This window comes from Pteropus medius, unplaced genomic scaffold (assembly GCF_902729225.1).
Source record: "Pteropus medius unplaced genomic scaffold, Ma_sr-lr_union100, whole genome shotgun sequence".
NCBI lineage: Eukaryota > Metazoa > Chordata > Mammalia > Chiroptera > Pteropodidae > Pteropus > Pteropus medius.
In genome coordinates, this window is record NW_024345601.1 from 15,546,292 (window position 1) to 15,569,653 (window position 23,362).

Genomic DNA, 23,362 nt, shown 5'->3' on the forward strand with positions numbered 1-23,362 from the left:
AAGTGAGTGGTTCCAAGCTCTGCCCCTAGTCCTGGAACTCTGTGTGATGGGTCCCTCCCTCCAGCGTAGAGCTGTTCCCCCAGGTTCCCGTGACTGCAGAGAAATTGGATAGCTCCGATGCTCTGTACCTTGCCTTAAGCTCGAAGCTTGCAGTCAGTCACTTTAGTTTCAAAACATTCTCTAACTGATCTTTCATCCTCAGATGTCTAGTTTAGAACCTGACATAAGTTGGAGCTCAAAAAGTGAGGGACGATGAAGGACAGAGACCCAGTTCAGGTCTCCATGAAACCTCCTGAGATTCTTTCCAGCCCCTAAGTCTTTGGGACGCACAGGTCATGGGCCCTCAGCAGTGCCCCTGAGTTAGCAGTGTTCTGCCCTGCTCTGCGTGAGTGCTGGGGGAGCGGGGGTCTGTCTCTAAGGGTAGGGACATCTTTCGAACCTTCGGTATTTTCTCCACAACATGTAGGACCATGGAGAGCACACAGTGAGCCTCTTCCCAGAATATTTGTCTGATGGGGTGGGTCTCAGCCAACAGGTTGGCCTCTTACTGACCTTCCATCTCAATTTTGTCCTATGGACAAAACTCTAAAATGGCATGCTGATGTCACTTTGATAGAATTGCAAGAGAAAAATAATAAAATTGACATCTCTTTCTAAACTGGCAATGTGTTAGTAATTTCTTTTCCTCGGGATAGCCTCTGTAGTTTAAGGTGTGTGTGTATTACTCTCTTGTTGTGTACCTGACCGCCTAATGCTAATAGCACAGTTATTCTGCTCACTGCTTAAATTTTACTTGTGCTTCCTTGTGTCTTTGAAATCAAGTCCCCACCATGCAGTTCCACATTCAACCCAATCTGGGTTCTACACTCTGTTTCATGGGACCCAAGACACCAGAGCAGAGATGCTTTGCTGGCTGGTCTGGCGGACAGTATGAGCAGGTGTTTGTAGGATCACCTGGGAAGTTTCCGTTTAAAACCCCCGATAGAAGCCCAGTGCAGAATGACAAAAGCAGAATTTGGGGAAGAGCATAAAACATAGCTCTGCTCAGGGCTATGTTTTTTGAAAAATTTCCAGGTGATCATTATATACCTTCCAGGCTTCTCATTTAAAAATAGTTCGCTTACAGGGTTTTTTTTTTTATCAAAGTGGGGGAAAAGCCTAACATTCATTGGAAAGCAACTCATATTTGTTGAGTGTTTAGTAATTATTATTATATGCCTGATTGATTGATTTAATTCCTTCCCTTCCCTTTTTTTCAAACTTGCTTTATTTATTTATTTCATAACTTCGGATACATTCTAGGTGTCAGGCTCTCTGACAGGTGCTGAGGCATCTTAGAGCAGTGGTAAAGAAGCCAGATGGCCAAGGTCTGTAACAGCTCTACCACCTGGTAGCTGTGCAACCTAAAACAGATTGCTTAGTAGTTCATGCCTCAGTTTCCCCCACTCCAAATGGGGACAATCATAGCACCTACCTCATAGGCTGAGAGGAATTGTGTTAAGGTGATCACTGCCAGTTCTTACTTCAGTGATGATTAGGACACTTCTACCATTAGAGAACAGAGAGTTTGGTGGTTTCTGGGGTCCAGAGGCAAAGAAGTACCATGGTCAGCATATACGACATATATGTATCTTACCATACAATCTTCCATCCTCCTGCACCCGCCTCCCACATTTATCATTGTTATTTAGGAGTTCAGCTCTAGGAACATCTCGGAAGTCTGTATTGCATCCTGTCAACGAATGATGCCGTTATTGTGAAAATTGGTTTCGGTTGGAACCCTGGAGAGATGCTGTCAGGCACTCCCGAGATACCTGAGGCTGCTTTGCCCTTATGCTAAAATGGCCTGAAACTATTGTCCTTTTATGCACTGTGTGTGTGTGCGTGCTGTTACCTTTATTAGGGAGCTACCTCACTTCTAAAATTTCTAATCTGTTACTACTAGAGTAGAAAGACCCAAAGGTTATCTGGACTTCTTAAATCATTGGCCTTAGTTTTATGGAAACGACTCAGTAAATAGTTTGAGAGTTCTTGAGGAGAGACTGTTGTGTCCTTCTGACCTACCCTCTGTTTCTCCTTGCTACGTTTAAGGACCCTGTGATTACTTAGAGCCTGCCAGGATAATCCAGGATCACCTCCCTATTTCAAGGTCAGCTGTTTAGCAATCTCAATTCCATTCGATACCTTAGTTTCCCTTTGCCATATAATGTGACAGGTTCTGGAATGAGAACTGGGACTTATTTGGAGGGCCACTACCTGCCTGCCACAGCTGTCTTGTGCCTTTTTGTTTACTTATCATGATATGTTCCAAAAAAGCTTAAAACATATAATACAGGTAGATAAAGAAGTACATTTAAGATTAAGGGGTAAAAATGAGGCAAGGAGATAATAAGAATAGGAAAATAAGGGTCAGGAATGAGGTTTAAACTCTAAATAGATATCCATTTACTTCCTGGAAGCGAACCATGATTGTGGTGCTTTTCCTAGCAGCTCTCTTGAAGAAGGAAGCAGTGTCAGTTACATTGTACCGTGCCATTGAGTAAAATCCGGCCAGATGGTCAGATGCCCAGATGAATGTTCTTGATACTGTAAGACGAAAGAGGACTTTCTTCTCTAGGTCTTCCTAGATACATTAAGTTTAATGAGCAAAACCTTTGCCTGGTTTATGGTAAATCCAGCGATTTGGTTCACCTTGCCATTTTCATTTTTTTTTTTTTTTAAACTGCTTTCTATATTAGGTCACACATACATTACTTTTAAGATTTCTTCCAAGACATGTGGCCCAGGGCCAGCCCAGATCCAGGGATTTGAAATATCTAGAGCAGAGGTTCCCATCTGTTTGTTCTCAAGCTCTGGGGATTGAGGGTGCCCTGAGCTTTTATTCTGAAAGGCAGCGTTGTCTGTTCTACCATTTCTATCTCTAGGGTCATTAAATAGGAGATGTATTTACATATACAATCTCTGATCCCCCTTTGAGATGGGAGAGTTTGAAAGCCTACCAGCAGTCATCAAGAGCTTGCTTTAGATTGTGGTTAGTGACATTCAGAAGAGCGCGCTGCACTAGCAGCCCATGAGGTTTTTGAAAGTGATGTTATAATAAAAAATATTTATTTATATCCTTAATGGACTGTTGGTTAAAGGCAGGATGCATTAGGAACACTCAGGTCAAAGTATAATTATTGAGCATTATGCTGATAATTCTGCCATTTCCCTCCAGATTATCTTCCTTCTAGCCACAGTTGCATTCATCTGATCAGAATTCTTTTGGCATATCTTACAATATTTTTTAAAAAATCAATATTTAGAAAGAAAATATTATGATTGTTATAGTCATCTTGTCTTTTAGTTTATTAGGATTAAAGATTCGTGCACCTGCAATGTGTTATTTGTGGAGAAATGCTTTCAAATAGCTGCCAGAAACCACCTGTCTTATCCTGATATTTAGAAACAAAACAGAAAAAAAATATAAAATAAACTTTTGGGGTTTGGAGATGCCAATTAATCACACCCTTCCTCCCTTCTGGGTTCTGAACTAGAGGAAATAGAAGAAGCCAGATGAAGATTAAAGTACAGTACCAGCTTTATCAAAGCTGCGTTGGAAGATGTGTTCTATGCAGGGCTTTTTGATCCCCCCAGGTGGAATTCCTACATCTGTCCACGGGGCAGCCAGATGGTGTGGGTGCCCTCTGTTGGGCAGGGAAGCCCTGTCCCATTAACCTGTGGGGAGAGAGAAGACAACCCCAAGAGCAGGAAACCTACCGGCCCACCCCACAAGCTTAGAGGAGAAGACCTGCACGTGCTCTCATGCAGGAGCAGGAAAAGTCCCCTCTGCGATTTCTTTCTGTGACGTTCTGCGTGAAAACGTGTCCAGTGGGGAAGTAAGGAGTAGACCCTTTATAAATCTTTTGGTTCATTTTTAAATTAAGATGCAAGAGATCTAAACATCAGGCAGTTTCTTGTCTAGCTTTGATGCCAGGGCCAATGATTACGTTGCTATCTGGTTTTGAAAATGCGTTTGGTCCCCACACCAATTTTATACTAATAAGATGTAATTGTGGAATTGATTTTGTTGACAAATTATATTTATTTGTTACAGAATTCAGTTAAATGCTGTGTTACAGGCTAAATGGGCAAAAGGTAATTTTTCATTAATTTGAACATTTATCAAAGATGGTATTAAAATGAATGAACTTCATAAACTTTACTATCTTGTTTCAAAAAAGAAATATAATTTTACCTTAATAATCCATCTTTATCATATATATGCAAAAATTAAATGATTGAAAAGTTCCTAACGGTGTGTATGTCTGTGTGTGTGTGTGCGTGCATGAGAGAGAGAGAGAGAGATTGAGATAGAGAGAGAGGGAGGCAGTTAAAGGAGCTCATTTGTCACAAAAGGCTGGACAAGGTCAATGTAAACAGTGGGTGGATTGTGTATCCCTTAAGTCATCTTTCAAATATAGTTTCTTTCAGCAAAGCTTTGAAAAGCTTTCAATGGCCTTAAAGTCAGTTATGTGTTCTGGAAAATATCAGAATGAGAAATATTTCCAGAAACTTTAAATATTGGTTGACATCATCTCATACAAAATTAAGCCACCTAAGGAGGATGCTTAACCTCATCAGTTGAAGGCTGTTTCACTTTAAAGTCAACTGAAAAAGTACTGGTGATTGGTAAGCAGGTGTTCTAAAGTGAGCATTTCAGCAATTATAAAACAACAAAAACTCAGTAAACTCCCCCATGAGGTCTTACTTTGAGCAGTGCAAGGTATATGTTGGGAAGCTGCATATGGTAATTTGCTGTTTAGAGTTATTTGCTATATTACAGTTAAAAGTTGGAAGACATATCCAAACTGCGTCTTTGATTTTAGCACAGTGGATCAAAACCCTGCAACTAGAAAGCATGACGAGTTGTCTTAGACACACTCCTAGTTCACAATGATAAAACCACACCATCTGCTTATCTAATTCTCACCTCAGCTGGATGTGTCTTACAGTAACTAGGAGTGTCTATAAGACAACTGGTCTTACTGACATGAATCTAGCTTATACTAAAGAAATACCAAATCATTAAGTTCTGTACACATTATGAAAAGAAGAGGGATTGTGCCATATTCTCTGTCATCTGTCATTGGAAATTAGTATCCGATTTCCCCTCATTACTATCCTGGGTGAGATAAAAAGCAATGTGTCTCAAACTTTAATGTGCAACAGATACCTGGGGATCCTGTTATAAACACCAGTTCTGATTCATTTGGTCTGGGAGTGGGCCTGAGATTCTGCATTTCTAACAATTCACCAGATCAGCTCAGTGCTTCAGGTTCACAGATCAGACTTGGAGTACCAAGGTCGAATAGGTGCTGGTTACTAGAAGGATTGATAGACATTGAGGCCATTTGGTTAGCCTCAAATAATTTCTCATTTTTTGGAGCCAAATATCAAGGAGAGGTTAATAAAAGCTTGAACAGTCCAGCACGATACTCAGCAAGTATGGCAATGGATGCTCACGGCATGGCGGTGATCTATCAGGGCTTCATAGTAGATGAGCTCTTCCTGAAAAGCTGCCTCCTTGGGCTAGGGTGCCTGGCCATTGGGCTGAGAAGACCAGCTTGTGATTCTTTAAGGAAACAAACAAACAAACAAAAACCAACAGTATACCTTGCAGATAGATTGCCTAGTGAGCCAGTGGATCTACATTTGTGGAGAACAGAAAGTTTATCTTGTAAAATATTGGAATAGATTTTAGGTGCCACTAGATAGGATCCATAGAGTTGATAAAAGGAACATTTTTCTAAGGATTTAATTGTTCTCATGTCTGTCTGTGTATTTAAATCACCTAGGTAGCTTAAAAATAATAAGGCACCTGCCTGAGCCATACCTCAGACAAAGTGAATCAGAATCTTTAGGCTTATGAGACCTGGGCATCTGTATTTTTTAAAAAAGGAATCCAGGTGATTCCAAAGTGCATCAGGGTTGAGAGGCTCTGGTTTGGCACTCCTTAACTCGGAGGGCAGGAAACTCTCCTGAGATGTTCCATGTTATCTTGAGTTAATTCATTATTCATGTAATCCAAGGGCTTGCAACTAGATCCTAGTCAAGTTGACCCAAAATATTTGCAGTATTTGGCATAGTTGACTTTGGTTTATAAATTGGGGGACAAGTAAACTTATCAACCAGCATGCGATGATGGTGGTGGTCTTCCCTAAGAAAATTCAGACCTGAGGCTTTTATGACCCAAGATCTGTCGAAGCTTGGAGCCTTGTGCTCCATCTGGATTTACTATAACTCCATTTTAGAAGCAATGGGAAATTCATTAGAAGGTTTAAATTTCATAAGCCTCTGAGTGGATATCTCGGATTGCGTGTCTATACATGCATTTTTTTTAATTTTTTTTATTTTTATTTTAACCTGGTGGTCTTCATCAAATCAAGTGCTTGGAGGGCTGTCTCATTTCTGCAGAAAGTGCAGCCAGAGCACTTATGGAGTAGACCAGCATCCAGCCTGTGTCTCTCTCTAGGTGGAAGAGAGGGGTCCTAAGGGTGGGGCGATTGGCTTGTAAGGTTCAGAGAATACTCGTTGACTAATGGGCATTGCCTCACTTTTTGGGAGTAACTTTGATGATTTTTCTGACTTTTTAAATTTTTTTAAATTATTATCACTGAGGCCATTTTGGGCCTGTTATCATTCCGTGAGTGTTTTCGAGATGGAAGTGCCAGAAGTCTGATCCTCAGAGAAAAAAGTACATTTTCTGCTTACCATAAAATTCCTTTGTGGCTTTACAGTCTTTTGGCTCTGAGTGAAAGCAAATCTTCTGAGCATTTCCATTCGACATTGAGGAGATCTACCTAACAAATTTACACACTATGTGATCTTTTCACAGACTATTCCTCTTCTTCTTAGAGAGTCATTATCGACCTGTCATAATGCATGTTCATGGTTTCCTGGGCTGGAAGCCAAATGACAATCCTTTTCTTTTTAAGACTGCCTGATGTAGCATCATCCAGATTTTGTCTTCTCAAGCCTTCTTCCCTGTGCCTGTTGATTTATAGACTAGGATCTTTGAGTAGAGCCTCAGCGCTGTATACTAATTAATAAACGGGGGCACAGCCAGCCTAAGAATAAGTTCCTCGTCTGGTGCTAAAATAGTGTTGTCACTGAAGGATATGGTAGAAATTGAGACTCATCTCAGTCAGCTTGGGGCAGTATCGGGAATGGACCTTCCTCTCATCTCTCTGTGGCCTCCAGTCTCAGCACGGGGCTCTGTCCCTGCTCATCTTCGGGGTTTTGATTGACTTGAGTTCCCTTCCTTGCTCTGCAGTCTGGTTCTATGGGCTGACCTCTGAACCTCTGAACCTCTTTCTGTAGGTTGGGTTAGGTTCTGCAGATTGGTAAAGGCAACGGTTCTTAAGTGGGGTGCTTTTATCCCTTAGGGAACATTTGGCAATGTCAGTCTTTTGATCATCACAGCGGGGAATGGTGCGTTCTTAGGGCATCTAGTGACTAGAGGACAGGAATGCTGCTGAACACCCTGCAGGACAGGCCTGTCACAAAGAGTTATCTGGCTTCAGATGTCATTTGTGCCAAGGACTGAGAAATGCTGGATTAACAGTTTGTTTCATTTTTCAGAGACCCGTGCTTTTTGTTTGAGTACATATTTTCAAAATTCGTAGAATTGCTGTGGTTTCATTTTTTGTTGATGGGAAATTCTGTCAACTGTGAATAACCTATGGGCCTAGTGAGTGAAACTCACAGAACACATGAAAATCTTATCTGATCCAGCAGTGACAGCTTCCTTCTCACTCCTTTGTCCTCGCTCTGCTTTGTACACCTGCCAGTAATGTGCACACCCAAGAGGCAAAGTCAATAAAATCATCAAAGGTTCCTTTCCAGCTGTTTTCCCTTCCCCTCTGCGCCCTCTAGTGGAGATGGCCATATGTGAAGTCACCAGGAGATGAGTGGGAGTGGAGAGAGGGCAGTAAGGAGGGCCTTTTCTGGATACGGAGTTATTAGCCTTTTTACAGTGTTTGAAACTTTATTTTGCTGTTGACATGCGATATGGAGCCCTAAATTACTCTCAGTGGACGATGTAACCGTGAGGCAAATACCCACTTCAGGGAGCTAGGGTTGGAGGTTGCCTGCAGGTGATAAAGACCACCAGGTTAAATTTTTTTTTTTTTACAAAAACATGCATGTACAAAGACACATGCAAGTGTAGCATAATAAGTGAACATTCTGAGCACAGGACAGTCTTGGTTTGAATACTTCAGAAATAAAAGGAACCAGTCCTTTTAAAACTCCAGACATTCTTTTAAAAAGGCCTCCCCAGGTATATCGAAGGGGTGTTGTTTTAGCGGGTGTCTTTCAGATAATGACTCAAAATAAAACTTATTTAGCTAGTTATTGAGAAACAGGCTTTTTTCACTTAGGATGTGCTTTTCCTGTTTACAAAGAAAAGTGCTAGAATTCGTCACGAAAGGGGAGAAGAAGGGCCCCAGTTCATATCCGTTCCTGGGCACCGCTTGACTCCTGAGCTCCTCCGCTCCCTAGGATAGGAGGAGGGTTCGCTCATTGGTTATCGCAGCTGTCAAGGATTCATACTTCAGATTTGGGGCTTCTGCCAGGTGGGCCCTGTGATTGGTTTCAAGTTGGTGGCACCAGGCCTGTGCGTCCAGGCAGCCAGAGGTGTGAACAACCAAACTCAGGGCCTTCCCAGGAATTTGGACTTATTTTGGAGAAAAAGCTGCTTTGCTTGTCCTTCCCTTCTCCTCGGCTTTCCCTTTTAACAACAGAAGACAACCGTATTTCGAGCAAGAATCTCCCCCCAGACCATCTGTCTTTCTCATACCAATAATTCTGTCCATGCGTATTTTTCTTTGTTGATTCTCTCAACCCCTTGAGGTAAGTGGGACGTTGAATTAGATGCATAGCTCCTTAAAGTCACCAGACTGGTTTCTGGCTTGAGTTTTGTATTAATAAGTCTCTTCCATTTTGAGTTTCTGCAGATGGCTAGTAGATGAAGGTTGGTTTGGTGGAGATCATATCATATTAGGAAGCAAGACTGGGGCTTGAGCAGACTTGCGTACTGGTTCAATTCTGACTCTAATAACTGGAAAACCAAACATTTTCTGGGCCTTGGTGTCCTCGGTAAATTGATGGTTTGTACTGGCTTATTTTTCTAAGTAAGATCTAATGTAGTCTTCAAGTCTGTCTAAGTCTGTATTTAAAAAATGAGATGTTTTAATCCATCATATTTCCTTTCAAAGCCATTCATTAGGCACGTAAGCTGCTCTGATGAGTACAGAATATGGAGTTCGGTCAGATGGTGTGCAGTCATTTCAAGGTTAGCGTCCAGTAGAAGTTCAGATTCACCCTGATTGCAAATGATAATGACTACTCTTTTTTAAAACAATTTTCAAGCACTCTAAGTTGCTCTTGATGTAAATTGATACAGAGGCTGGAAAGAGAAGTAGTCGGAAATTGTTTCAGAGTTACATTGAAACCGAGAGCAACCGAGTCCTGGGCTTGTGCTGTCTGTGCTGCTCAGCCAAAAGACTGACACAGGAGTTGCGCTATTTAGAACAAGCATTTATTAGAGAGTTGCAAGTCTCGGAGACACAGGCAAGCTATTGCTCAAAGGCCTGGCTCCCCGAGTATCTTGGAAGCACAGACTACATAGGGAAAAATCAGTTGTCATGGAAACTAAGGCAGTTGGTGTCATGGGTGCTACTGATTGAACAACAAAGGGAGTCGAGGTAGTTGATCATCGTGTCCGGTTCTGGAATCAGCCATGGCGCCTTCCTGTCTGATCCCGTGACCTGTCTCAATGGGGCTGGGGCTGAAACATCTAAAGTTAAGATGTTATCCTTCGTCTAACGTTCAATGGAAACCTATTATCCTCATGACTATAGACTTGAGGCTCAGTTAATCTTATGTCCACAGGCATGGGTCCTCAACCCCAGCTGCAGATCAGTACCTATTAGGACCTGTTAAGTCCATGACCTGTTAGGAACCAGGCTGCACAGCAGGAGGTGAGTGGCGGGTGAGAGAGTGAAGTTTCATCTGTATTTGCAGCCGCTCCCCAGCACTAGCATCACCACGTCAGCTCCACCTCAGATCATCAGGCATTGGATTCTCATAGGAGCACTGGTCCCTGGTGCCAAAAAAGTTGGAGACAATTGTCCTAAGGGTTAATAATTAAAGGAACAGACATACAGAAGATAAGGGTAGGGGGAAAAGGCAAGTGAGTCACAGTGCCATTATCTAGGCAAAACCAATTCGAATCAGAGAGAAAAAATACTTAAAGCAATGAAATTTGTGGTTACAAGCTATAGGGTAAGAAAAGGTGAAGCAGGGAATACCATGAGGCCCATAATATGGAGGTCCATGTATCAGATCCTTCTTCAGAATCGTTAACATTATCTAAAACTGTTGTAGGAAGTCAAACAAGAAGCCTCTGAAACTTATAATTTATGACTGACTCTCATCTAACAGTTAAATACTTACAGTGTTCTCTGTCATACAGTTTTACATGAGTAGATATATGGACCTGAGTTTAATAAAACAACAAACGAGACCACTGCTGAGCATTAATTTCCTGACCAAATAACATAGAAATTCAGAGTTCAACTTGCATATACAGGGGTAGCTAGGGAAATTTTGTTCTGAATCTCTAGAGTGTAAATTGATGCATATATTGATTGTCCCTGGTATCTTAAAATTTGGTATTCAAAAGTTTTTCTAACAAAGTTTTTTAGAAAGAACAAAATTTAAACAAAACCAAAAATCAAATTAAAACATTTGCGGAACCTCTGAAGCAATTCTGGGAAGCCTGAAGTCCTTTGGAACACAGTTTGAAAACCAGTGACTAGGATCATTCACCCCCTGCTCACCCAGCTCTATCAGGGTTCTGTGGTTCTGCAACTTTCCCCATTTTAGACGTGTAGAAACTTAGACTTGTCTGTGATCACAGTGCCAGTGGGTACAATAGCTGTAGATCAAAGGTTTCCAGGCCTTGGGTGCAGGGGTTCTTCCCACTCCTCCTCACCATCCCTTCCAGTGCCTTCTCTGATCATCTTAAATAATCAGTGGTAAAACAGGCAGCCTCCATTGAAGGTCCCCCCTACTTGTTTCCCCTCCCGTCCTCGGTCTTGGACATTTTTGTTCCCTTAATCCCTGCTCCTTGTAGAATTTTTTTTTTTCCTGTTTCCCTTTTAATACCTATCTACCACTGTAACCACTTACAGTTATGTCCAGTCTATTCAGGGGCACGATGATTTTTCACTGCTCTGTGGCAAGATCTTAGCGTAAACACTCCTAACAAGGTACAAATAGTCTCGAAGTGCTGGGTTCATCGTGATTCGCACCAGAAGGAGGTCTTGGGAGGTCATTGCTCGTTTGTGATCTTCATCTCATTTCCACCGCCCTGTCCTTTCATCCAGCAAACACCTAACGACTATGCACTGTGTGCAGGGCAAGGCCATTCTTGGCATTTCCTGTCTTTGGGGGAGCTTACAGATCCCACCGAAGAGACAAAAGGAAGGATTGTCCTACAGAGCAGTAGGTAAGAAGCTATTCGAAAGGAGCATAAACTGCTGTGAGTTCCCAAGGAGGATGAGTGCTCCTCTATCTAGAGAGCCAGGGGAGGCTTGATGCAGGAGGTGGGGTCCAGTTGTGAGGTAAGGGTGGGGTTTCCCAAGGTAACATGGATGAGCACAGCCGATTTAGGATTTCTTGAATGTTAGTGCACAGGATGAGGCTAAAAGTAGGCACTAATAGCCACTGTTAGAAGATAGATACATAGTATTTCAGATGGTGCCCTGGTTAGGATAGAAGAGGTATGGTAAGTTAGAGCAGCGCTGTCTCATGGGAAAGTTGGACCAGCAAGCTGTGATGGGATTGTCCTGTGGAGCCATTGGAAAAGATCACATCAACGTAGTCAGGGCTGGCATCACTCATGAAAGGACTGGCACGTCTCATTTCATTTATCCTCTGAAGAGACAGGTCCTGACGTAAGAAATGGGGCATTGGATGAGCACCTGAAGGAACTGCTTCATCAGTCTGGTTTTCACTCCGTTGGATCTGGGCTGTTTTTCAGGGTATTGTCAGGCTGTTTGAAAAATTGGCATCTGCTCAGTAAGCCAGGCCAAGAGCCATCTGCTGGGCAGCCTGTTAGGTTGTTCCGGAGCTTGTAAGAGTGGCCATATCTGTTGAGCTGGTGGCAGATTTCTGCGTAGTTTCCTTCTGTTGCTAGGCCTGTGGTCAGCCCTTCGTAATGGTACAGCCTGGTTCTGACTGTGCTGTGGGGAGTGAGGGAAGGGTTGGGTACTCTCTGAACCTGCAGTGGGTCCGGGAGGCTTCTCTGCTCGTCTGCAAATAGAGGTCCTTCTCTACCCCCAACTTTGGAGGTGGGCTTTCTCTCTCTTTTTGGTAACCGTTTTATTGAGAGATGAGTCACCGATCATACAGTTCTCCCATTCAAAGTGTGTAATTCGATGGCTTTTAAAATATCCATAGAATTGTGCAACCATCACCGCAAATTTTAGAACATTTTCTTTATCCCCTCAAATTAACCCTTCGTGCCTTAGTTGTCATCTCCCAACACCCCATTCTCCTTGAACCCTAAGCAACTACTATTGTACTTGGTGCCTCTATAGGTTTGCTTATTCTAGACGTTTTATATAAATGGAGTCATTGTGGTCTTTTATAACTGCCTTTTTTCACTTCATAATGTTTTCAGGAATCATCCATTTGTCAGTCAATGGACATTTGGTTCTTTTGTGTGTGTGTGCGTCTATAATGAATAATGCTGCTATGAACATTTCTGTATGTTTTTTTTTCTTTGGACATATGTTTTCATTTCTCTTGGGAGAATTCTTAAGCAGGGTTGGCTGGGTCCTTTGGTAACTCTGTGCTTAACTGTTTGAGGAACTGCCAGACTCTTTCCACACCAGCCGCACCATTGTACATTCCCACCCACAATATATAAGGGTTCCAGTTTCTCTACATCCTCACCAACACTTGTTCTTATATGTCTTTCTTGATGATAGCCGTGCTAATGAGTGAATTGGCATATTGTGGTTTTGATTTGTGTTTCCCTAATAGCTGTTGATATTGAGCATCTTTTCACGCACGCGCGTGTGTGTGTGTTAAAAGAACTGACACATTTCCTTGCCAGAGATCTCTGACCACATTTGGAAAGGTGGAAGCCAGCTTTTGTTATGTTGAGGAGTGAATGAGAAAAAAGGAAGTGAATGCTGCTCTTTTAGGAAGTACAGGAATAGATGAAATGCATATTACGGTGATGAGTGGCAGTGATTGGCCTAGAAGCTTAACTCATTGCAAACAGACTTGGTGCAAACTTCTTTCTGGAGGAGGACAGATGAAGTCGTGGCCCTGGGCTGTCATCACTCTCGTTGGCAACAAGGCCTTCTGAGATATACTGTCCTTTGTGCCTATCAGGCCAACTTTGCTAGAGAATTCTGCTGTTAAGGCGGTCTGGAGGCAGGCAAGTTCTTGGCCTGACCAAAAACTTTTTGATCACTGTTGTTCTGTGGCTTCTTCATTAATTGTGTGACCATTACTAATGATCATCATTAGGCCTTTTTAAGGCACTAAGACCCCCTTGTAAGGATTGCTATCCTCTTGTCCTCCTATGATTGTGAAACATAGGAGTGTCTCTTGAATAATAATTTTAAAAAGTCTTTTAAAATTTTTTTCTCCTTAAAAGGAATTGTTGAGATTCATTCTAATTTAATTTTCTCTGTATGCTGTTTGTGTGCTGATATAGTTGCTGTTATTTCAAACTGTGGATTCCACTGGAGAAAAGAATATTCCTGACAGTCCTATAGTCACTTAAAATCTGGGCCCTTAATAATCAGAACTGTGCTCTGAACTTCTTAGAGTTAGGGACCGTCACTCGAAATTTGTATGACTCTGAGCTGGAATTATTTAACCTTGGCCAGGTTTCTCTTGACCATCTTTTAGTCCCTCGAATGCGCTACGTGGGTGGTTCGGACTCTCTCCAAGTCCAAGGCAGAGGAGCATGCATCCTTCTACTGAAGCCCTCGTCCAGTCCTTGTCCTTGGCCTGTCTTTTGCTTAAACTGCAACCTTGAGCAGTTTCTTCAGGGGATTAATTGAGGAAGCGAGAGTGTGGCTTTCCTTCTGAATGTTGACAGGTAATTCCTATCAGCATTTGGAGTTCTCTCCTAAAATAGTAAAAGAAAATTGCCAGAAGCCTATCTTTCTTGATATAGCATCTCGCTCTGGGAAAATCCCTTTAGCTCTGAGGTAGAATTGGGTTAAGTAATATAGGTTATCAAAAAAGAAAGCATACCCACTTCCTGAAGAACTGGAGGCAGCACCCAGTTAGAGGAATGGCCTCTAGACCTCAGCCCTGTGAGCATGGGAGCTCTGAATGAGGCCGTATTCATTGTTCAGTCCTAGAGCTGGATGGCAGCAGTGCTCAGGATAGAGCAAATGGAGGAAGGAAAGAGGGCAGGTGCTGGTCACATTGAGAGGGGTTGAATGAAGTGCCACAGTGCTCAGATGACTAGTTCCCTTAGTCAACAGGTATATTACTATGCCCCTGGAGTCAGTGTCTTTCTCTGAGAAAGGCATGCAAGGGAGTCCCGTAGAGCAGTGGTCCCCAACCTCCTTTTAGACCAGGGACCCGTGCTCCTATGAGAATCTAATGCCTGCTGATCTGAGGTGGAGCTGAGGCGGTGATGCCAATGCTAGGGAGCAGCTGCAAATACAGATGAAGCTTTCTTAGCTTGCCCACCGGTCACTTCCTGCTGTGCAGCCTGGTTCCTAACAGGCCACGGACCGGTATTGGTCCACGGCCCGGGAGTTGGGGACCCCTGAGGATATCTTGGGATCCTACACAGAAAGCGGTAGAACATCCAAGATAGGCAGACAGTGTTTTAAAACCGCAGACTAGGAAGGAGCATCATAGGCTGAAGCAGTGGGGAAAGTGGTCAGAAACAGGTGGGACCGGAGCTGGGGCTCGGATTGTCAGCCGTATAGAAACAGAGCCAGCCAGGCATGGGGAGCAGCCCAAGTGGAGACAGACCCTGAAGAAGGATTGGCAGGGTTATGGTGATAGCAGCCAGCAGGTGTGGAGCGTGTGGGTGACACAGAGGAACTTAGGTGATAAAGTAATACGAGATGGAGCCCAAGCCACCTTATGCTGGCAGTGTGGTGGCATGGCATAGTGATGGCATCCATTTGCCTGAGTCAGACTCTGACTTGACCAGACATCAAAATTGCTTACCAGGCTTGTTGAAGCACAGGTTGCTCTCTCCTTCACCCCTGGCCCCTGGAGTTGCTGATTCAGTAGGTCTGGGGTGGAGCCTGAAGATCTGTGTTTCTTGCTTTTGATCCTGCTGCTGCTGAGGTAGGGACCCCACTTTGAGAACCACTGGCCTAGAATTTTCTGTTAAGGACCAATAGTAAATGTTTCAGGCTTTTGAGCTACATGGGATTTCTGTCACATTATTATTATTCTTTGTTGCTTTTCACAACCCTTTTTGCATATGCAAATCATTCTTGGCTGTAGGTAAACAGTCTGGTGGGGAAAGAGGAATGGCATAGGGAAGGTAAGGTGTGGTTTAATGACTCCTGGGCTGTTCCTAGATTACCTGTCTTCTGCCATATAGCTAGCTGACCGTTGCCATTATTTTTTTTTTATCTCTAAAACAAACAGAATAATATTAATAATTCTTACTACATAGGACTCTTAATATGAGTTCACTGAACTAAGACAGTGTCTGGGACATATCTAGAATTTATCATTTACTATTAATAGTGCTACTACCGACTACTGATGATTGTTGACAGGGAAAGACTGAGAGAAGAAGACTCACACACACCTACCGCACTGCAGACACTGAAGTTCATAGTTACAAGATCTTGTTATCATTTCTTCTCAGCCTGTTTAGGAAGAAGAATGCTCTGAACTGAAACATGCAGATTCTGAGTACATCCCCTGTAGGAGATCCTTGCTCAGCCTTTCTTTTGGCACAAATGGTGTCATTTGTAAGCTGTCTGGTTCTTGGGCCCAGGAGTCTGGCCAAAGGCCTGGGCATTTTAGCCTACTTGTAACTCCTTTACAACCTATGCTTTAGCCCCGTTTGTTGGGAAGCCTCGATTTAGGATCTCAACCCTGTCTGTGCTGATACCAGATAAGATCTGTTTAGCATTAGTATTGAAACTATACCTTTTAAAAAAATTATAGTTGACATATAATATTATATTTGTTTCAGGTGTACAACATAGTGATTTAACATTAGTATACCTTATACGATGAGATAGGTAGAGGAAACTATGCCTTTTAACCCTATTAAAAAGTGAGCGAAACAGGGAACCACAGAAGAACAGGCTGTCATGTGTGCCACATTTCCTCTGCTGAAGCGTACAAGGGAGAAGTGAGGTTCAGCTTTCACTCACAGTGGCTAGAAAAGACTGGTGGGTACCCCTGTCTCTGTGTAGCCTGTCTGTGCTGGTGCCCCGAGAGACTCCGCTTGTCTCTGGACACTGCTAATGAAAGCTGGCCATGCTTAAGTAATATGGAGGCTCTCTCCCCTTTCCTTGTCTGATTATCCCTGAGGGGGCATCCACTTTCTTGCTCACCTCTCCAGCTGCAGGCTCTAATCCTTGCCAGACCACATAATAATGACTTTGTAAGCTCACATTACAGATGCACAAAAGTGCCCGGTGGTGGTATGGCTCCACCCTCCACTTGAGTTTCTGCTGACATTCAGTGAAATAGCCTCCCATCTCCTCCACCTTGCAAAACAGACTTCCTGTTTTGAACTTCGTCCATACTGGAACAGCCCGGCTACACCTGTTAACACACTCAGACACACATTTCCTCCTTCATATTTGTACAGCTTTTTGTCGCCTAGCCAGATTTCCCCTCTTAGCTTACAGATCTGAATCATAACCGAAGATATGGAACCAGCAAATTCAGAAAAAAGGAAGTTCACATTTTAGAACCATTTGAGTGAAAATAGGGCTTCTGGTTTATTTTACTGAGGTTTGCTATGACCACTGCTAACTTTCCTCCTCCTTCACAGCAAAATGGAAGCGAGGAAAGGAAATTGGCTGACACAGGAACCGGAGTGAGACCGATGAACCCACCATGAACTTGTGTCTCCTCCCTTCTCCACTTTAAAGGCCAACGGCAGGTGAAATTGCCGGAGAGCGATGGCTCTCTTTACTCCGTGGAAGTTATCCTCTCAGAAGCTGGGCTTTTTCCTCGTGACTTTTGGCTTTATTTGGGGCATGATGCTCCTGCATTTTACCATCCAGCAGCGAACTCAGCCTGAGAGCAGCTCCATGCTGCGTGAACAGATCCTGGACCTCAGCAAGAGGTACATCAAGGCGCTGGCAGAAGAAAACAGGAATGTGGTGGATGGACCATACGCCGGTGTCATGACAGCTTATGGTAAGTGCTGCGCTTCTGGGGCTTCTCGATCGAGTGTGCCTGTGGCTGTGCCTCGAAAGGACCCCAGAGGCTCTCAGACTTGGTTTTGTCACAGATTGAGTGTGTCCCTCGCCACTGCCTTTGTGGCAGTGAATTGCACACAGAGGGACACTTTTAGAAAAGCAAAGCAATGCCCTCTGGGAGAGTCTCAGGCTCTTACACACTGACATTTAGCCCCAGGAGCAATGGGGCAGAATGGTTAGCACTTTCTTGCTTGTATTTGCAGCCAGCTTCTCTTCCTCAACACATTCTGGATTGCATGATCTCATCTGGGAGTATGATCAGAAAATATACGAAAATATTCTCATTATTTTTCCCTAAACAAAACTTAATTAGGACTGGTGGATTGAGGTAAGGAGGCTGGGGAGGACTGTTCTCTGGATGCCAAGAAACTCAGAGCCAAAATGTGTGCCTCCTTCCAGCCACTATGTAGGACATTAAGGCGATGTGCTGGCTAAGAGCTTTAACCTTTGGCTTAAGAGCTTCTTGCTCTTGTGTCTTACCCTTATCTGTAAGTGCGTTGCTTTGAGAGAAATTTTTTTGTACTCGTTGCTTTTTTTTTGTCAGGTGCCTTAAATCCTTTCTGAAATGAAATTATGTAAAAAAAAAAATATACATATGGAATATTACACTTAATATAGTTATTTGTTACACTTAATATAGAAAAGGTTAGATGCTATATGGCTTAATATAGAAAAGGTTAGATGCTGCTGACAAGCAAAAGATAGGAAGAAGAACTAAAATCACATCTACTATAGGAAATAACCGCAAATAATATTTCAGTGTATATCTTTCCGATACTCTATATATGCGCGCGCGCGCACACACACACACACACACACACACACAAATGTATATATAGGTATAGAAGACACAAAGTACTTATAAAAACGTACATAAATACAAAACAAAAATTGCAGATGAAGTGTGGATCATACTGTGTTTTTGAGAATCCACTTCCCATCTCTCCTGTGGTCACTGAGTATTGGAAAGGACTTGATCTGTGGGATGACCTGTTGTTGTTAGTGACAAGTCTGGTCATTGAATGGAGACTTCAGTGGCCTCAGGATTTAGGACCCCGAGGTATAATTTAAATGAGATACAAGAATGGAATCTGATGAGGAAGAAATAGTGTTCCTTCTTGGGACCCAATCAAAGAGTGTCCCCTGAAGTATATGTGGAGTTCAAATGATGATTCCTGAAAATGCACAGCAACAGGTTGAAGCATGAGTTCAAACACAGGAAATCATACTCAGTTTTACGTATATATGTTTTTCTTTTTTAAAAGGATCCAGGAAACTTGGTTATTTTATGTAGATATATTGGGGGAGGGGGAGTGTAAGGAGAAAATGGTTGCTTTTAATGTACCATATGGAAATTCTTTTTCAGTGCCTACTATTTGAATGATTACGCTGTCTGCTTTTACTCTATTCCTTAAAGATTTGGCAGTGTCTACAGGCATTGGCTTGAATGTCCAAATAAAATGCCATCTCCTTTGATTTAGTGGATTAGTAAAAGGAGATGTCATTTCGAAAGCCTATGTTGAAAAACAACTAGGTTGTTTTTTGTGTGTTTTTGTTTTTGAGGGTACGTTTTTAAGTTAACTTCTATCTTCTTTAATTTTGCCTGAATATTGTAAGTAAACCATCAGAAAAAATAAAGCAACTGCTCACCATTGGTATTAAAAATCTGTAATAAGTAAAAGTAACAAGTAAAACAGATGCCGTTTTCAAGTTTCTTGTTCACTGCGTTCCATGTTACACATGTGGGGGGAAAGGAGAGTAGTCCAATAGTAATTTCTTCAGTCTATCAAATGTTTTCCATGAGAAGGAAGAAGCCACATGAATGGTAAATTTATAGACTTTCCGTTTCTCTAGTTTTGATTTTTTATTTCATCTTAAACATGTCCTAGGGTCGGTTTCTTCCATGTTCTAAATGACCGTGATCTGTTCTTAGCCCTTTAGCCTCACAGATGTTATGTTTTTAGGAAGTTACCAACCCCCAGAGTAGTCTTTTAGAATTTCAGCCACCTCATATGCTTATCATAGGACTTTGGAGCTCAAAGAAACTGCAGAGACTATTCCTCTTTCTCTTTTACAGATGACCCTTAGCAAAGTAATTCTTTTTCTCAAAATAACAAAGAAATAACCACACAGGCACCCTCAGCAAGTCTAACTCACACTATTTTCCTTTCATCTAATCAACTCGACATGTCAGTCAAAATGATCTTTGGAGCTGAGTTTCTGGAATTTAATTGGACCGTGCATGTGTGCCTGAGGCATCGAGATCATCACCGTAGTGAAATCCTGCTAAGACAGGTTTCTTACTTCGGCATCATTGACATTTTTGGTCACATTAACTCTTTGCTCTTGGGCGGGGGTGGGAGTGGGGGGCATGGAGGCACTGTTTGTGCCTCGTAGGATGTTTAACAGTATCTCTGGTGTCTCTACCCATGGGATACCAGTAGCACTTCCCTAGCTGTAAGAATCAAAAACGTCTCCAGATATAGGGGGCCAAATTATTCTCCTCCCCACCTTGGAGAACCACTGCATTACCAGTGCAAACAGAAAACACTATTTAACAACGCCAACTTCTTGAAGTTCTCAAGCAGATAACTGGTTTTTTGTTGTTGTTGTTATTTAAAATGTGATGGCCTATCTTTCTCCCTAGTTCCTGGCTCTGGGCATCACAATGGACTGAACAAGATGGTATAGTGCACATCAAGTGCTGGAAAGCTGGAGAGCCATTCTGACAACATTACTTCCCTGCGATCCATCAGTAGTGGTCATGGGCATATCATTAGGCACGCGGGTCTGGCAGTTAATGTCAGATGGAGATGCAGAGACTGAAAGATGGTTTGGTGGTTTAACTGGGTTGGTGAGGTGGAGAAGAGGATCTATGAGTCATGGGTTTACAGTCTCTTTTTCTGCCACAAACGCAGCCTATATATAGAGCACGAGCACTGCCTACATGTCAGCTCTGAAAGAGTGAAGATCTGATCCTATATGGCTGAGATCTGTGTATGATTTGAATGAATTCAGTTAACAGAAAAAAAAAAAAAAAAGGATCCCTCCCTTTTCCTATCCCCATATTCGTATTATCAGAGGCTCACAGTGTGCTATAAATAGGTTTTTACGCTGTGGTAGGTGTTCGAAGACCTATAATAGCTGATTTTAGATTATTACTGATTTGTTAGTATCCCTGACTTGAGATCCTAGAGCAGCAGGGGTCAGCACACTTTGACCTGTATGTCCAATTCAGACTTCTGGCTGTTTCTGTAAAAAAAAAAAAGTTTCTTTTGAAACACAGCTACTCTCATCTGTTTATAACAATTTTATAACAAATCCATGGTAATACCAGTATTTATTTCACATGACATCTAAAACAGTGGCCCCCAACCTTTGTGGCACCACGAACTGGTGGTCTTATGAGAATTTAGCGCCTGATGATCTGAAGTGGAGCTGAGGCGATGATGCTGGTGCTGAGGAGCAGTGCAAATACAGATGAAGTTTCACTTGCTCGCCTACCACTCACCTCCAGTCGTGCAGCCCGGTTCCTGACAGGCCAAGGCCCGGGGGTTGGGAACTCCTGATCTAAAACATGCTGACTTCATCTTTCAACAGTGACCATAGTTCATTCCGAAAACACTCATCTAATCATGTTCCTCCTTGACTTGACAATTTCCTAGGATTCCCATAGTCTAAGGCATGGTCAGCAAACTACGGCTCCCTTTTTTTGTGTGGGAAGTGCCTTGGAACCCAGCGCACCCCTCTGTTTATGTGTTTGTTGTTTCATGCTGCTTTTTTTTGCTACAGCAGCAGAGCTGACTAGTTGCCCGTGAGCCTGCAATGCCTAAAATGTTTACCGTCTGCTCTTTTGCCAAAAATGTCAGTCCCTGATCTAGATATTCCCTGGGTCAGTCTTTCTACCTATGGGATATTTTTTGGTGTCCCAAGACTCTCATCTTTGCGTTTGAATTCACTCAGACGCCCAAATACGACGTTTCTTGGTCCTTTGGAAATGCTTCTTCTCAGCGGCAGGTTGAGAGTTGAGTGGTTAGGAGCACGGGCTTCGGAACCCTCTGGTTTGGCTTTGCCACATCCTGGCCGTGTGGCCAGAGCCCTGGAGGCACAAACTACTTTTAGAATGGGATGTCATTCCTTGTCTGGCCAGTGATTGTGAAGCACCTCAAATACGGTTGCTGCCTGTTGTTATTTAGTCCTCAAGCCACAGAACTTTCAAACAGTTTCTCCCCTTCCCCCATCCTTGTTTTGGTGATTTGAAAAGAGACTTTTGAACTTCTTTTGGGATTGGTAATTCAGAAGTACTACCTGGAAGATGTCCCGTACAGCCTGTGTGGAACAGTTGGAGCATTCATTCTTGGGGTGTGGCAGGCATTTCTGTGGGCTGCTGTCACTCCCGAGAGGGGCATACACAGCCAGAGCCCTCTCTAGTTCAGCCCCAACTACCTCTTCTAGGCTGGCGTGTCAGGGCCATGCCTGTCAGTGACTTTGCGGGATTTGTGTCATGAATGGTGTCACTCGCTCCAGTCAGTGCCGTTTTTGTTTCTGAGGTGAATTGATCTCTGTCTCCGATGGCCTGACCCAAATTCTGAGCCCCAGTGATCACCTGTTACCTAACAGGACAGGCCTGGTACACTTGTGTTCTCTAAGTTAGAGGAATGGAAACCTGGGATGATGAGAGAGACCCCTCTTTAGTCCACCCATACTTGATTAACCCTGACCTTCCTCAGCTGCTTGCTTCTCCGGGCTCCAGGACACTCTGCTCTAGCCCGGTACTAGCTCAGGCAGAAGCAGATGTGGGCCCTCTCTTTACCAACCCCTTCCCGCCAACATCTCTTTCTCTTGCTGCCTGGTTCTCCTTCACTTCCAGGTCTCTATGCCTGCTCTTCCTCACCTCACCTCCTGCCTGTCCTGCCCTGTTTTTGGTTCCCTGAATTTCTTGGGCCTGGACTATCCCCTCGATTGGTTTTCATCCTTTAAGCCTAGCACTTTGGGAAATGTCTATGTCATTGGCTGGTATATGTCACTGCTGTCTAGCCTTTATGTATACAGCTGGAAAAAGGTGGACAAGCTCCCTGCTCTTGTGGAGACTATGTTCACTTCGGAGGAGAGAAATAATAAAGAGTGTCAGATGGTAATAAATTCCAAGAAGAAAAATGACACAGGGAGATGTGAGTTTTCAAAAAGTACCTAAGGAGCTACTTTGGATGAGGAGGTCAAAAAAGACCTCTCCCAAGAGGTGTCTTTGAGCCCAAATGACACCCAGGAGCAGCTGGGTGGGATGGGAAGAGAGAATTTGAAGCAAGGCAGGCCAGGAGGAAGGCCGGGTGTGTGCCAGGCCCCAAGAGCTGCATGTGCATTTCAGGGGGTGCAGAACAGAGGCTGCTGCAGCTGGAACAGAGTAAGCAAGGAACCCTGTGGAAGGTGGTGGTGTCTGAGAAGCAGGCAGAGGGCAGTGTGTAGGGCGGCCCTGTGGGCTGTGGGTCTCTGTGTGATGGGAGGGAGACGGAGGTAAGGGAGATGAGTGTTCTTGTGAGTGAGCCTGGCCTGGCCCTATTATCCACCATCACCTCCACAGTGCGGGGTGGGGAGGAGGGCCGGTAAAGAGGAAGGAAGTTCTTCTGTTAACTTAAGGTGGGGATGAAGAACCAGGGTAGTGCTTTTGGTTGCTGGCCAGGAGCAGTGGAGCAGTAGTCACTCTGGGCTTCAGGTGGCCCTTGTTGCCCTGGGGAGGAGGGCGCCCATTTCTAAGACTTTAACACCATTTCTGATTCTGCTTGAAAGCCTGTGGGAGGTCCCCTCCGTGGTACTAGCATGGCGGCCTGAGGTTGCTCTGGAAAGGTAGCCCCTGCCCC

General features: G+C 43.4%; 1 protein-coding gene across 6 annotated transcripts in view; it reads left to right on the forward strand.

Annotated features, from left to right (window-relative positions):
• Positions 1-23,362, forward strand: part of MGAT5 (alpha-1,6-mannosylglycoprotein 6-beta-N-acetylglucosaminyltransferase) — a 324,384-nt gene that overhangs the window by 102,879 nt on the left and 198,143 nt on the right. For 5 of the 6 annotated variants that reach the window (XM_039874524.1, XM_039874520.1, XM_039874521.1 and 2 more), the window contains one exon: positions 17,075-17,445. In XM_039874524.1, coding sequence (XP_039730458.1) covers positions 17,205-17,445 — 241 coding nt within the window. In that variant the 5' untranslated portion in view covers positions 17,075-17,204. Of the gene's footprint in view, positions 1-8,656; positions 8,896-17,074; positions 17,446-23,362 lie in introns of those variants that run through there. The other variant, XM_039874523.1, reaches the window with a different exon arrangement.